General features: G+C 36.7%; 1 protein-coding gene across 1 annotated transcript; it reads right to left on the bottom strand.

Annotated features, from left to right (window-relative positions):
* Window positions 1–1437: 1437 nt before the first annotated feature.
* Window positions 1438–14656, bottom strand: LOC135689936 (uncharacterized). Its single transcript, XM_065207303.2, has 11 exons — window positions 14264–14656; window positions 12015–12133; window positions 11531–11636; window positions 10394–10536; window positions 9678–9761; window positions 8813–8850; window positions 8282–8363; window positions 6946–7078; window positions 6171–6274; window positions 5502–5599; window positions 1438–5138 (listed from the first exon to the last, which is right to left on the bottom strand). The coding sequence occupies exons 1-11, from the start codon at window positions 14370–14372 to the stop codon at window positions 2942–2944; spliced, it is 3213 nt and encodes a 1070-aa protein (XP_065063375.2). The 5' UTR covers window positions 14373–14656; the 3' UTR covers window positions 1438–2941.
* Between the last annotated feature and the right edge of the window lie 1905 nt (window positions 14657–16561).

Here is a 16561-nt window from a genome sequence, read left to right as displayed (position 1 = left end):
ATGGATACAGCATCCTGCAAAAGCTCATAGTCCCTAACCATTGCTACATCCTCCACCTCATTTGATAGAAAAGCACTGTTGTCGGTGTTGCCTGCCAAACCCGGGGGGTGCTCCCATTATGACAGGGGGGTCCGATCAAGGTCAAAGAGGGCCAACGCTAAAATATTAAAAAATTACCCTCAAATCGTAGTATTTTTTGACAAAAACCCTCAACCGGTAGCATAAAATTCTGAATGATTACCTTTGGTAGCGTCCATTTCTTTGTGCTCCCTTGGTCCTTTTTTGACAAATTTCTTCATAATTGATTGTTGTTGTTTCGGGAAAGATAAATCTTGTTCATTATTTATAACAAATCGCAAGTTAAACTAAGTAGTTCATTTATTATCGAAACTGGACCATTTGGTAGCCATTTGGTAAGTCCCTTAAACGGACTGGACCCCCTGTCAAGCCTTAATGGGAGTACCCCCCCCCCCCCCGGGCTGCCACCACGGAGGACAGGAACATTCCAACCAAAGCTGATTTAAAGAGAGCCAAAGCATGGCAAACACACCCGATGTCCAATACTTTCATTTGAGAATCCCCCGATAACTCGAACATTCGCTATCTCAAACCATTTCATTGGTTCTTTGGATGTTCGAGTTATCGAGAGTTTACCGTATTGCATCGTTTTATTCAGCAATTGAAAAGGGTCTCGGCGTTGAAATGCTATCTATATAACTTGCTGGCACCATGCTCGGATAGTAGTTGATATTGAGAAGCATTTGTTGGTAAGATAATAAATACTTGCAAATATTTGTGATTCTGTGACAAATCTTTCTAAAATCAAATTAAGTAAGACCATACTTTTAATGAAGTTGATTTATAATCATGCATTTCCTCAAAAATCCAAAATGTTTAGAAGTAAAATCAATTAATAGAGCTGGTTTCCTTAAAATTCTGAACGCTCGTTGTATTCTAAATCCAACAGGTTAATAGTGGAGATGGGTATAGTGTTAACTCCGGAAAAGTATGGGTTTAAACGACACAGTACTGTTAAGTTTCGACACCCATATGAAGCCTTAGGGAGCCAGGGGAACACGTTTACAAAATTTCCGCAGGAATTTTTTGTATATCATCTTAACTCGATGAGAAAAGTGTGGGGGGGGGGGGGAGGCTTAATATTTTAGCAAAGTATTCTTTGTGAAGTGAGTCTATGATTTTCACCTGCCTTTGCGAAACCAAAAGCTGGCCATTTATCAAAGTTGGTATGAGGGTTTTTTCTCTAGCGCCGTTTATTGGTATAGAGGACATGACATAAATTTCCTTTTATTTTCCCCACCCCCTAGTCCCGTTGCTGGCGCCTGCCCATCACGATACTGATAGGATATGATACCCAGGGGGATACATGCATAAGAATAGTCAGTTAAATGTAGCTGAGAAGCAAGGATAAGAGATCTATAGTAACCTGTCAAATAATCATTCAATAAATTAATTGATTAGGCCCAATTTACCATGACTGCGATCATAGTAAAAATACATCAAGGTTTCATAAAAATATTATCGTTGATGCATTACAATTCTGCCTTAAAAGTTGCTTTTTGGGCAGTTGGCTCATTGCTTCTAATACCATGTTTGATTATAATATCTACTGACCATGAAGGGGTTAAATCAATACAGATGGTTGTAAACATGTACTCTCGTGACCTAAATGATGCAGAACAATAACTATAGTGTCACTTTGAACTTTAAACCAACAACTTATGATCAAGCTATAAAAATAATTCTATAGCCAGTCAACTTTCAGATCGCTAAAAAAATTTGTGATGTGACGTGATTTTCTAAGATAGAGAAGAGATTTGGAGAATTTTGGGGGGACGTTACTGCAATTCAAACAAATTTAAATTAAAGGTCCATAACAAATCATAACTCTGGCAAATTACAAAAGCCTATTCGCAGTTTGTCGTGCGGCAATAATTATTTGGGTGTATAAGAAAACGACGGGCTAAATGATTCGGGCATAATCTCTCATCAGAAATAAAAAATTAGCAGGCAAAAAGATCTATCGCAAGTTATATCTTGTAGGGTAATATTCCAAAAAAATGTCTCATATTAGAAGAGGGTACATGTTTACTAAACCCATCAAAACGTCATTCAACTCTATTAAAGCCCTAACTCTAAAGATTGCACACCATTCGTGAGCTGCCCTGTGAATGAACAGCGAGTATAGTTTACACAAGAATTAACTTTATCATTTCATGATAGAAGATTAACTGCTTGGGTAAAAAAATTATATTCAGACCCTGTGTACACACAGCGCAGCAGCTAAGAGTTGAAAACAGACGGGACAGCGTAATTCTGATATGTCTAGTGCTAAGATGTGACGTAGTGTTTGGACAGGCAGTTACGGCGCTGCAAGAACCAACACACTTGTTAAATCTATATTTTAAGACATCGGCCGGGCAGAAACGCTCAGTCACCTATATTGGGCGTGCAAATAAATCTGACTTCTTCACTTTTTCATCATGTAACAATTCATTTAAAGGAAAAAGGATCATTGATACAAACAAAAGGACAATTTATTCCATAATTGGTTCTCCCAGCATCATTGGATCAATTGAAAAAAACGTTTTACTGAATACTTTCTTTGACTGCAGAACAGGTTATAAGGACATGAAATTATTGAGATAGATATCGGAGATATAAAGATAAGATACTGGACATAGTGGAAAAGAGGGAATCCATCGTTTGTAATAGGGTAATATTGAACGGTAATATCAAAATATACGATTTATTTATCCGGGTCCGGAACATTTTGGGTCCGGAGAACTATCAATTGATGAAGTATGTAAATAAATCATCAGAGGTGCAAAAATTTAAAGATGAATTTCTAACCCTTAGAAGGAAAATCCAATTCGTGAAAAAGTCTAGCGATTCCAATTACATTTGACTACAGAGCACGACATCATTCGTTCAGTGGAGTTTTAGGCAGCATCCGTCTGCGATTATGAATTCTTGGGTTCGAGCGTCCTTTATTTTTCTCGGCTAACTCTTGGCTAGACAGCGGCCGCTTATGTTTGACTATTTTAATAAAAGGTGCATGTCCAAAGGGGTCTTCCGAGGTCGGACTTCTACTAAGAGTACTCTCTTCAACCGTCAATTCCTTCTTGTAATCAGGGGACCGGCCCTTACTCGCAACATTAAATGGATCCGGATGAAATGAACCGGTAGCAGACCTCGTCCCAGATGACGAACTGGAAATCTCAGGGGCCTTTTCGTGATTCGACGATTTTGAAGCAGAGAATTCAACAGAGGCGCTAGCAGGTTTATTTGCTAATTTTTTTGAGACGCCAATCGTAAACGGTGCCGATCCAAACACATCTTCGGCAGCATTCTTTGACAATGAGCGTTCATTCCCTGTCGGATCCAACTCAAAATGATCAACTGTCTCCTCAAGCGAGGACAACGAAGGCGACCGAATCTTGGCATAGTCTGATTCTTCCTTCGATTCGTCGGTGTCGTTTTCACTCGATTCGTCCTTTGACTTGTCTGAGGCCTCATCACTGCTGCATGAAGACGTCCTAGTGTAAACATACTGTCTGTCCGGTACCGATGAACTAGGGGAAATCAATGGAAATTCATCAGCTTCGTCCAGCGTCGGTTTTTCTTCCTTTGGGTCATCTTCTTCCATTCTACCTGTCTCGACTTTTCCATTGCCATCTTGTGTCGAAAACAAAGGCTCACTATTGGTAGCACGAATTGCGATATCGTTTCGCTTGTCTGATCTCAAAATTAAGGGTTTCTCGAGGTCTATGAGCATTTTCTCAGCAGTTTTTGAATCGGGGAAACTAGCACACTTTTGCAGAAAGGCCTGTGAGTTTTCTGGCAGTTTCACAATGCCATCCTCGGTTTTGTTGGTTCCAGTACCTCGGTTTCTCGCGTCTGTTTCTGCACCATTTGATTTAGCTGGGTAACTTTCCGTATTGCCCTCTCCTAGCCTCACGTCCGGGGACGATTTGTGCGGATTGATTGTTTCCCTAACGGATAAAAAGTTCTCTGAATCATTTTCCTTATCACCGGCTTCCACTCTTTTCGCCAAATCAGAAAATGTGTCACTACGTGAACGAAAATGGCTTTTAAAACTCGAACTCCGTTCTTTAGGTTTCGTTTCAGTGACTGGAAAACTGACGTCGGTAAAAACCGAATCAAAAGGATTTAAACTCGGCTGCTTAATGGGATCGGTCTCCGGAGGGGCATTACCTGAAGAAAAATTATCATCAAAAGGGTTCTTTGGGGCTGACTGAGGAACATTAGGTGTTTGTTGATAATTTCTGAACTTGTTAGGATCGGAATTGAAATCAAGCCCCCCGTCTACTCGATCAAAATTGACATTTAGTTGGGGCTGCTGTTGCTGTTGCGCACCAAGCTGTATTTGCAACTCTTGCTGCCGTCTTTGCTGTTCCGCCAAATATCGTTGGCGCTCTAGCTGCTGTTGTTGTTGCTGTTGTTTCTGTTCTAACAATTGTTTATATTCTGTCATCCTCTGCCTCTCTTGCATTTGCTGAAGATGCATTTGTTGCTGTTGTTGTTGATGTTGCCTCTGAAACTGTTCATAGGCTTGTTGCTGTTGCTGTAATTCGAAAGCCTGGCGTTGCTGTTGTTGTTGAAAAGCCTGCCTTTGTTGCTCAAACATTTGCTTCTGTTGATCAAAAACTTGTTGCTGTTGTTGAAGTTGCTGTGGGTGTGGTGGGGGATGTTGTGCATGCTGTTTGACATGATGCTGCTGTGGCAACATTTGTCTCGCAGCATTCTGATTACTAGATTGCTGTTGATGTTGTAGCTGTTGTGGTGTAAAATTTCTGTGTTGCTGTTGCTGTTGCTGTTCTTGATGACGATGCTTTTCATGCGTGTCATATGGGTGATGCTGGTTATTTCTAGAGCTTTGTTGCTGCTGCTGCTGCTGCTGAATAAGAACCTCACTATGTTCGCTCTTAAATGGAGTCGGATTCGCAGTATCATTGGCAGATGAGAATTTCGTAACGCCTTTCGGTCTCTGCCTTGGCGCCAGAGAGGTAGAGACAGGCTGCGCAGGCCTTGGTTGATGTTGCTGTAGCACGTTGCTGGCTGCGACTGATGTTGGTTGTTGAGCTTCACGTGGCGCCCTGTAAAATTAGCAGGATGCTTATACAAACAATTTTCCGTCTGATATCCGTGGACAAATCTATTTTGCAGAGTGCTTAGATGCATATGCATTGTTTTCATAATGTCAATATTACAAAAGAGTTTCAGACCAGAAAAAAATTCACAAAAACACTGACTAGTTTTCACAATTTGACAGATTGGATAGTCAATTTCTTGACTATTGGTTACAGTCATGATCCTCATGATTTAAATCGAATTTATTTTATTGAACTGAATTGCTCAAGTTGAATTGAATTGTAAATCTGTTCTAATGCTGCTGGAGCACAGAACGTAAGAAAAGTAAAGTCGATACGGTGGCAGCTGAAACCAGAAATAAAGTTTACCTTTTAACTAGTTTGCCGTCATTACTGTCCTGCTTTTCTGCAGGAGGCGTTGGTAACTTGGCTGCTCTTTGTTGATTTCTGATTGACACCTCCTTTCCCTAAACAAAAATTAATGCTACATTAACGAAGAGACGTTTTTAAGAAAACAGGTTCCGAAAAAAAGCTTTCAAAAGAGGTCCCTCATTAAAGAGATTCAAAATAAAAGTCAGAAAGTTCAAAATCAGACGGACCGAAAACAAAAAATATACCAGTTTATTTGCCCATTGTGAAAGGGTATCAAAGCACTGATGTGGGTAGGATGAAAAATTGTCGAGGTCTAAGATAATAAACAATTGATAACTATAAATCAATTACTTCTTCATAGGTAACCCTTGGCACACTATGGATGTATTATTGGACAAGTGAATCCTTCAGTACATACTAATTATTAAAGTATAGCATCATAAACGTCCATTTCGGCATAATGGCGAGAAAAATCACTGTACAGTCATTGCCATGATTTAAAATCAGAAAAGAGAGCTATCTGATTTAGCGGGTATTTATCGATATTGACAGTGAAACAGACGAGATTGAGCTTGAAAATAAATTCTTGACTATCGGAACGGTCAATCTGAACTAAAGAAGTATAAAGATCTCTAAGTCTGCTTAGGTCAATTGTGTAAAGTTTACCTCAGGGCATCGAACGGGACACGGTTTTCCGGTCATTTCAAAGGCAAAGTTTGCGACATGGTAAATATCAGCTCTTTTGTTTTGATCAACATGCAGCATCATTTCTGCAAGAAAAGAAAAGCAAGAACCAGTCAATGCTAAGGTAACGTTATACCTGAAGATACAATGCACATGGATGGCGATCGTTGCAGCTCTTCCAGTAGAAGTAGATACCTAATGAAAAAAGCCTTACTGTTTGGAAGGATCTAGACTCTTGCCACCCTTTAAAATCTAGATTGAAAGCTTACGAGGGTTTCTAACGTGAACAAACACCGCTCTTGTTTTCGTTTCTCAACTTTTTTTATTACGAATTAGATTGCAATCATTTATTTAAATAAATAAATTCATATTGTAAATAGGCTTTTCAACAGGGCCAATTGCAAAGCATATACTAATTTCTGAATGATAACCCTGGGTAAATATGTTCAGAATGAAATGGAAATGCCTCCTTGATTGATAATTTAATGGCTGAGATCGAATCGTAATTACTTTAGTTAAATAAACAGTCTTTTCGACGAGACAGGTCTTAATAAAAAGAGTTTTTCGACATTCTCGCGGGGTAAATGGGCTTTAATAAAGATCAATGCAAGACGAAAAGCTGAATCAAAACCAACAGAACATCAGATGTGCGAAATATAAAATATAAGATATCAAAGATGTTAAACATCAGGGAGCACTCCGTGAATCAGCAACTGTGACGTTTCGTGAATCTTCTAGGAGATAAAAGCATACTTACTGATAAGGGTGTACATCTTTTCAGAAAATCTTGTGGTCTCTGGAAACGTGAAATTGCCACTCTGTATGGCTAAGGTGCTTTCCCCAAAAGGAGTTGTGAAAAAGCAGAGTTTGTATAGCAAACATCCCAGGGCCTGTCAAAAGAATAACAGCAAATTTGCATAATTCTTTACAAAATTATCTTGAAAAATACCACGTTAATGAAATAGCCTTTTAAAAGATAAGCACTTGTTCGGGTAATAAAACGCCCTGCGCAACACTTACTACATGGTACCCAATAGGTTACTTGGTTAGAGCCCCGGTTTGCAGTACTGGAGGTTAAACTTCGAATTCAGGATCGACTTATGGCTTGGATGCTTTACTGTCCACCCAGTATTAAAAAGGTGGCTGATTGTGACACGGGGGTAGAGGGCTGAAGACGGCAAGGTAGGTAGCTGCCCATCCTGCATTTTAATTTTGGTTAGGGACAGGGTTCAGAAAAAACCTAAATCACCCTCCCGATATAATTTCACCATTTTTGCCTTCCTCCAAATTGTCCTTGTATCCTCTGTATCTAGCAAGAGATTGAATTCATGTAAAATCATCGATGATTTGGTCTTTACGCCTTGCAAGGAAAAAAAGGCTGGAACACAACAGAATATTCTCTTCCTTTTATAGACTCTTGTAAATTCATGCATTGGCCTTCCTCAAAACAACTGCATCTTTACATAACTTTCCTCCGGCTCATAGTCATGGAACCGTGATGTTTCTAGACTCTGGCTAAGGACAAGTGTGTGTTCTAGCAGAATTGAGAGCGCCGATGAATCTTTTACGGAAATCAGCCTTCGGCATCAAGTAACCGACACGGAAATTATCATCCTACAAACTATCCTCAATTATTATTCTATATTGCTATCTTCAAAAAAAACCTATTGATTCACAATCGATCTGCCATAACGACAAATTTTGTTAAAGGCCAAAAGATCGTTTGGTATTCTTCTTCACACCTGAATATTTCTAAACTTTGCGGATCTTGAAAAAAAATTCCCGAATTGATAACTTCCTTCTAGTTAGATTATAGAGTCTTATTGACAAAAAAGATTTTTATTCAATTGATTGGCCTATTTCGATCCACAACTGGGCACATTCAATCTTGTTCTTTTGGATCCTGGCGTTTTATACTCTGAGGAGTGTAATACGAAAATGCTGTTAGTATGCTCTACAATTTTTTTTTCAAAGCTTTTTTGTATGGCCACAAAAATTGTTAAACTTCCTTTGGTTATAACAAGAATAAGATTAGCAGAAGTATATTGTTCGCTTATATCGCTATGTGCCAATGAAATAGAAACTTAACTAACCCAGATGTCCGCTTTCACGGTTATTTTGTTTCCACTGTACAAATCGACCATTTCAGGCGCTCTGTAAGCAAGCGTTGTGTAACTGCAAAAAAGACAAAACATGAAATTGATATACGACGCCCTCATTACCGAAGCCTATAAACTGTTAGTCCCCACACTTGTCTAAAAGGTGCCTTTGATGATAACTTGAACCATTATGGTTTCTGAAATAAAAACTTTATGATTTATCAGGCTAAAATGTGTTTTTAATCACAAGGTACTTAATTAAATATCTTGTACATTTTAAGAAATTTTGGTTCTTCTTAGCGAAGCAAATTTACTGTATACTGTGGAAGGTCCATGATATCCGGCACACTTTGCTATTTATTTGCCGTACAAACGAATTTCCTTAAAAAAGCCCATACTTTGGTCAACATTGGGCAAAATATTACTGTCACTTGCACAAAGGCTCTAAATCAAACATTTTCAGCTTTACTCTTGCAAAACATGCATGGTTATTCAAGAAATTGAATCGCATAAAACAAAAAATACCTCGAAATTTCCTCTTCCACATTTGGAATTCCATCAACCTATGGATGGAACAGAAAACACTCCTTCTAGATGTAACGTTTTTTATTAAAGTTTTCTAATCAGATGGAATGCGGTTTTGAACAAAATGATTCCATTAATGATGTTTTTTCAAGGTTAGTCTGCGCAACAATCTTTTCATGTAAATTTTTTACACAACTGCAGCTTATAGAAATTTCAACTATACAATATTACAAGAGGCCCGAAACATCAAAATAAAGTCTGCTGCATCCAAGGTCTATGACTTTTTTGACATTTTCAGAGATCTTTCCTACACACAATACATAAAGTCAACGCAGATTCTAAACAAAAACTCACTTGGTTTTCTTCGATTAAGATTCAACATATAACTGCCTTGACTCAGTTGCTATTCCAGAAATTAAACAGCAAGATTGGGAATAGTTGAGAGTACAGCTAGCGCATCTTTTGAAAACATGCGTTTAACTTCAGACAATGTGACCCAGGGATTCAACATTTTTGGACAAGCTTAGCCATCATGAACAAAAAACTATTTTAACAGCGTAGTTATGCCAAGGTTTATGAGCTTCGTATCAAATACACTTCTAAAACTGCTATAAGTAGAAAAAGATTTGCCAGATGTAAAGTTTGAAGCCAGAATTTCTAGTTTCAAGCAACACACTTCTATCAGATATTTTATATCTTCCAAGAAACCATGCTCAACAATGGCTTACTGTATTCATCATTAAAAACGTGATTCCTAAGACCCATTTGATTACACTTAAAAATTCTATCAGTATAACTTTATTAAATCATATTTGCCCCTTCGATCTGTGACTCTAGCAAACCCAAAGCTCTGGTTAGAACTCACCTTTGGATCTATGAAGCCAAAGTGTGTACTTCCATAATCACACAAAACAAAATGTCCTGCTTGTTTTCGCAAAACATTTTCAACCTAGAATTGCAATGTTTATTGTCAACTATCAGGTATGGCAAAATTATAACTGTTTAAGTGTGATGTATTTCCTGAAAGGTATGATAAAAACAAATGTTATCTTTATGAGATAATCCAAAAAACTGAGCAGAAAATGTTCAAATGAAACCCCTGTCATTCTCTGAAAATTCATTGAAAACAAAAAACAACCAGCCTCAATTTAAACATAACTCATTTTGGTCAATAAATCAACCCTTCTATTATATAACTTGAGCATACATTAAATTTCGATTTTTCATTTGAATTGGGAAGAGTGTGAATGTAATGAGAATTCAAGGGGAAAGATTGTCACTTTTGAATTCTACAACTGTTATACGATGATGCTTATCAATAAGCAAGGTCTAATAATGTAGCAAAATAACAAATACATACAAAAAATATTGCTTAAACTCCTACGGTTTCAACTCATATTTTCTTCTCCTCTGCTTGACAATTTTGTCATATCAAATAAATATGTTAGCAAGCTTTGTACTCCTATCTGTATTACACTAATACCTTCAAATATAATTCAATTCTGCCTTACTATAAACATTATTGATTGGAAATATATTCAAAAGAAACAGATGATATATTCAATGGAAACAAAAACTCACTTTAAGATCCCTGTGTATAATAGGTGGATTATTACCATGCAGATATGCAACTGCCTCACATACGTCACAAAAGATTTTCAGCACCATTTTCTCGGTGAAACCTGTCTGCAAGCACTCGTTCATCAACTGAACCACATGGCCGGCTAAAGTAAGCAGAGGAAGTTATGACAGAGGACGCATTTCATCCAAAATCAAAGCATTCATGAATACAAGCATTGTATGAGCAAATAAAATATCACAGTTATATAAGAATCAAACCATCTTATCTCATTCATATCAGATTTGGTATAAAGAGTCCCCATTAAATCAATACCTTCCTTTTGTCTTTTCCACTTTCGTGGAAGAGTTGCAATGTTTTAAACTTTCCTTGTGATCGTTTTTCATTTGAGAAAATGGGTCTTTAAGGCCAGAAATATATAGAGCAAAATTGCGATGACATTTCATAGCGAAAAATGTTGTCAAAGTGATAATTCTTAAGTGCTTTAATGTACCATGGTTAGCAATCCTGATATGTGATAATGATAGACTATGAGATAAGACAGCTATAAAGCTAATGATTTTGAGTTCCCATTCTTACTGCTTCATTTTAAAGCCATATGGTAGTAGATTTATTACATATTTTTCAATGCAATTTATCATAAAAATCTATTGACCATGCCTGTTCCCACAAAGCTCCAAACTTAAAAAAAAAAAAATTTAATAGGCACTGATCTCCAAAAGAAATTAAACTGTGCTTTTCTTACTATCATAAAATTATTGTTTCTTTCGAATGGTATCAGAAATTCAAGCAACTTTGACAACCTGTACACACTATTTTAGCCTTTATCATAGAGCAGCAAAAGAATCGTAACAGCTGGCCAACTTAGTTTAAAAGGCCTATGGACTTCTGCATTTTGATCTCACCCTGTATACCATAAAAACTTTATACCATAAACACCATTAACACATAAGAGCTACACTATCTTCAAAGCAACAAGAAATGTATTGACTCATGTTAGAGCTGAAAAAATCATGTTACTCCATGTGGCTTTGAGGGTGAGAAATGCTTTCCTAAAACTATAGCATTTTAAAATAATTGTTAAAAAGTGCAAATATAAAAATTGCTAAGAAAAATACATTTTTGACAAAATAACTTGCCTTTGCAATATTCCATAAGAATTAAGACTTCATAAATTCCAGGAGAAAGAACATTGACAGTGGAGTCTACATAACCAATTGTGTTTTTGTGACCAGATATTATTTTCTAGAAACAGGGAATTTCAACAGTATGAATATAAGGAAATTATAAGAAGATCAACAGGGAGATTGCTAATGAACTGTCTTGGTACGTACCAAGGTTTTTTGGCTGTCTAAAATATCTATAACCTAAATATCAGATGGGTATTCAATTAAGCACTTCAAAAAAACAAACTCTAATGAGAAAAAGATGATATGCTACACATAGAATAAATGAATCATCATTTGTACACAAACAGCAAAAAATAAAAAAATAGGGACGATTTACAGGTAGATAATTACAAAGAGCCATTAAATATCATATAATATAGATGATACAATAGTCATAATTAAATCTAATTTAAATAGTAGATAGGCATATTATTTGGTCTGCAAAAATACTAACCAAAACTTCAATCTCCCGTTGACACATCTCAAGGTTCTTCATCTCATTTACCGAAACTCTTTTCAGAGCATATCTTTGGCCAACAGAAGTTTTAACAAGAAAGACCAATGCAAAGCCTCCTACAATCAAAAGAGATTAGCTCACAAATACCTTGATCTTCTCAACAAAAGTTGTTCTCCTATAATGTTATTATGACAATATCAGTGATAATCCTTCAAATTTGAGAGATTCTTTATTCTGAATACTCTGCATCATTGGATTTTAGTTTTTATATTTAAAACTTGACTTAAAGCCTGTTATACACTGTTAAACTATAGCTTCATGGTTTGACAAAACCTTGCTTTGGGATGCACTTAATTTAAATGCCAATTAACTAGAAGCTCAAAATTGTTTTTAGCAATTGCTGAGTAAATATTTTGAAATATATTAGAAGAAATTGAACAAAGGATGGTGAAACCAGCTGTTATGAGAAGCACTCCACTGCAAAGCTGAGTGTACAGCTGGTTTTAATGATGAAAACATTATCTTATCCCATTAAACATTCTTATACTAAGATTATCATCTGAGAGAAATACTTCAGTGAGCCTCTATGCATAAAGTTTTTATCTTAAGGTTATTCCTATAAAACAACTTTCAAACCAAAAAATATGTTATGCAAACAATATTGGTCAAGGAACTGAAACTTTTCTAAAAACTTTTCTTTTTGGAAAAAACTGCCTGTATTTGATTTTCTGCATTGAACACAAATTTATACAACTTATTATTAAGATGTTTTATTCACATCTAACCAGGGCCTTTCACTTAGAGAAATTAGTGTGCAAAACTAAAAATATGTCACTTGTTACAGTTGGGCATTATCATAATCAGAATCTTTTTCCTGATTAAGGCCCCTGATAAACATATTTTAAAAAACCAGTTAACCTCCATAAACCTTATTTTTATGTTAGAATAACCTGGCCATAATTCAGATTAATTTTTCAACCAAAAAAGCAAATAAATGATGTTGCTAAAAAATGTTATGGCCAAAAAGCCAACACAGAATAACAGAAAGCCTTTCCGCGATTGCCCATTTATGTTATAATCTAGTCTATTTTTCCAATTAGAGTTTTGCGCAATTAAAAATTTAAAAAGATAGATAAATATAGATAAATTTACCCTTCGGGGCATTTAAGTTTCAAAGCTTGATGCATCTGTGGATTTATTTTTAAATAATGATCCACACTATGTATGAATTATCTTGGATTATGCCTCTACAAAATTTAAGCATTTCTTTAAATCAAATTTGTAATGTCATATTTGTAATATGACTGATATCATCTTTAAAAACTGAGTTGTTATTCAAATTGTAGTGTTAGCATAGATGAAGCTTTTTCTAAATTTCTTTATTTAGTGTAAATATTCTCAGTTTATTGACATTGACATTAAAAAGGTTTGTTCAGTTCAGCTATCATCCTTTGGTAAATTTTACAGGATAAAAATAATTCCTGTTTTCAAAAGGTCCTTTCAAAATTTAAGGAAAGAAGCCTGAGCAAGACTTCCTGATTTTGCAGCTATCAAGATAGATGAGAATAGCTGATCTTTACTTAAAGGAAGGCTCAAGGTTTCCTGATTTTTCAATTGTGAGTAACCAGTATTTAAAGCTGATATGTATAATCTCTCAACGTAGTAAGTGAAGTATCCCCTTGAAAACCCTCACAGCATAGTATTTAATGGCGGTATCCTTCTTTCAGAAAAGTTGTGAATTATGATAAATAGCCAAATATTTTTGCTATTTATGAGTTGCATTCGAGGCGAAAACATATACATTAACAAACTGAACACTTAGGAAGATATACACCTATAGATCACATATATTGGCTACAAAACATTTCAATTCTTCCAATTTCAACTTGTGCTTGAGGCTGTTTTCGTAGTTTTGTTGTGCAACATTCAGTTCGTATTTTAAAAATAATTAACAATTTTATCATATTAGTGGAGCAAATATGATCACAAAAAATGTTTCTTCCAAGTTAAAGCCAAGCAAACCGGTAAAAATTTGGTAGGCCTAAAATTTGCTACCTTTCATATATCATAGCTGTTCAAATAATGATATTAACGAGCAACCTCCAGGCTTTCCCTTTTCGATCTTATAGCAACGACAAATTATTTCCGTGCCATTATCTATATTTCGCAAGTCGACTGGGGTATACAGGCAGATTAGTTGTGTAGAATTAATCGAACAAAGCTAGACTATTCTATCAAAACATTACCTTCTGCAATGATCTCCTCAATCACACATTGATGTCTGCCAACATGCAACGATTTTCCAACCCAGCTACTTTTGTCATTGCCCCCGCCAGAGAACAATTTCTTCATCATATTTGCAGCTTGATTGGGTGTCTAAGGAACGAGAATGGCCTAGCCTGTACCTGCCTCCGCCGCTTCCGTTGTAGTCGGGATGCGCTCCACTATATCCAAATGAAAAGTTCTTCGCATTGGTGCAATACTAATGTAATTTTTATAAAAACTGAAATTCTTTCAAGAGATATTTCCAGGAAATATTGTCATGCTCTTAAAAATATGAAACTGAGTCGTGAAATCCCTCTTTGCTCTGCAACCTCGTTAGCTTGGGGCCATAAACTCTAGATGCTCCTCCGCTGATTAATGGAGATTGCGGCTAATGATATCGAGTTTCACTTTACAAATGTCCATAAACCTGATCCTATTTCGTAACTTTTTATTAATCTAAGGTTATTTATGCAAATCGTTAAAAATTGAGACGATTTGATGCACCAACATTCCTCGCACTTCAACCAGCTTTTTTGATTCTGACAACCCAGAAATACCGATAGAGGGGCATGTATTGGGAGTGGGTATGGGTATCATACACCCTAGTTCTCACAATGTAGCAAAGGAAAACTATTTGCTAGTAATCGATTGGGATCACACTGGAGTTGAGTTATCAGGATATTCTTATCAAGTGCTTTTCAGGCAAGATTGGATTGTCATCTTTTCTTATCAAGGCAAGATTATCATTTTACCTTACCGAAAAATGTAGTCTAATTTTTCTTTTCTTTCATGTGTATAGAATCTTCAAGTTAATCTCCCTTGGTTGCAATACACGAAGCTTGTTGCGCAAGGGGTATTATAATCCTTTGTCTCTGTCATAAAGTGGTGTATCTTGTAAAAAAGGTGGCCCCAGGACACAGCCTTGTGGGATTTTGCTCTCGACGTTTTCCCATTTTGAGTAAGAGCCGTTCAGCCAGGGTCGCGGAGAGGATTTATGGGCCCTGGGCCTGGACGAAAGATAATAGTAAAACTTGTAGGGGGAATGCTCCCCAGGCAGACGCTTCTAGGGGGTAGGGGGAACGCTCCCCAGAAATTTTTGAAAATGATGGTTGATGAAATTGCTCTGGTGGCTAGTTTTGTTGCTAAAATTGCTATGGTGCCTAAACTGCTCTAGTGGCAGTGGCGTAGATAGAAGGAGGTCATATATGCTAAGCGATGTAGCAAACTTAAAATGAAAAATATTTAGGTGCTATTTAGTAATAAAGAATTATAGCAACCAAATACAGCTTTTGTGGACCAACTGCCGACTGCAAAGTCTTAAAGAATAAAATTATAGAGTATTGATGGGGAGAGAGCCTGTATTATGATGCCATATCTCTGCCAATTTTTTAAAGTATAGAGCTGGTTTTGAACGTTTCCAAGTATTTCATGATACCCACATGAGATCCAACTCAAATATTCTAAAAATTTAATATTGAACGTCATCGCTTAAGAACTCTATGCACGAAGGACGAAAGGGTGACTCTATATAGCTTTTCCTTGCATATTCTATCAAGTCCAGAGGCTGGAGGGGGGTTTTGTTATCCGAGCGGAGAACTTACGATAAAAACTTTTTCTAAAGCCGAATCTCCACTGACGCTTGTTATGTAGTGTTTGCTGAAACATTCGTACAGAATTCTGCTCATTGCAAGCTCGACTGATTGCGGGCAATATTCAGCTAATGCGAGATTCTTAGGACAAAGATGTTGTCTCAGAGCTATCTGATACAATTTTTGTTTATGAAAAAAGTTACTATTTTTGTTTATGCGAATTTTTCTATACGCGAACACTTTTCTCTCGTAAGTTTTTTCTGCAAATTATTCAGACAAATGCTGCAAATAAGCGTCAGTGGAGATTGGCCATAGTGTAGTTTTGAGCGTAGATTAAAAATTCGAATGTCGATAACGTGTTTAAGGGAGCTTTTCCGAGAAACAGGGTGTCAAACCCCAAAAATTTGGGGTGATTAGTTTATCAAGCTTGACGATGATTGCTTGTGGTGACTCAGCATAACTTAACGTAATGTAACGTTAAAACAAATGTAACCGTAACCGTAACCGTAATCGCAACCGTAACCGTTACCGTAAACACAACTGTAACCGTAAACGTGAACGGAAACGCGAGCGTAACCGTAACCGTAGGCGTGACATAGCAAAGCGTATAGCGTATCGTAACACAACACCAACTTTTTTGAGTAGTTTTGGGCGTTTCCAAGAAACAGGGGGTTAAACTGGTAATTGGTC

Source organism: Rhopilema esculentum, chromosome 5, assembly GCF_057945365.1.
Source record: "Rhopilema esculentum isolate cy_ngs chromosome 5, ASM5794536v1, whole genome shotgun sequence".
Classification (NCBI taxonomy): Eukaryota; Metazoa; Cnidaria; class Scyphozoa; order Rhizostomeae; family Rhizostomatidae; genus Rhopilema; species Rhopilema esculentum.
The sequence above is the reverse complement of the archived record's forward strand: the minus strand, read 5'-3'. Positions and strand labels throughout refer to the sequence as shown.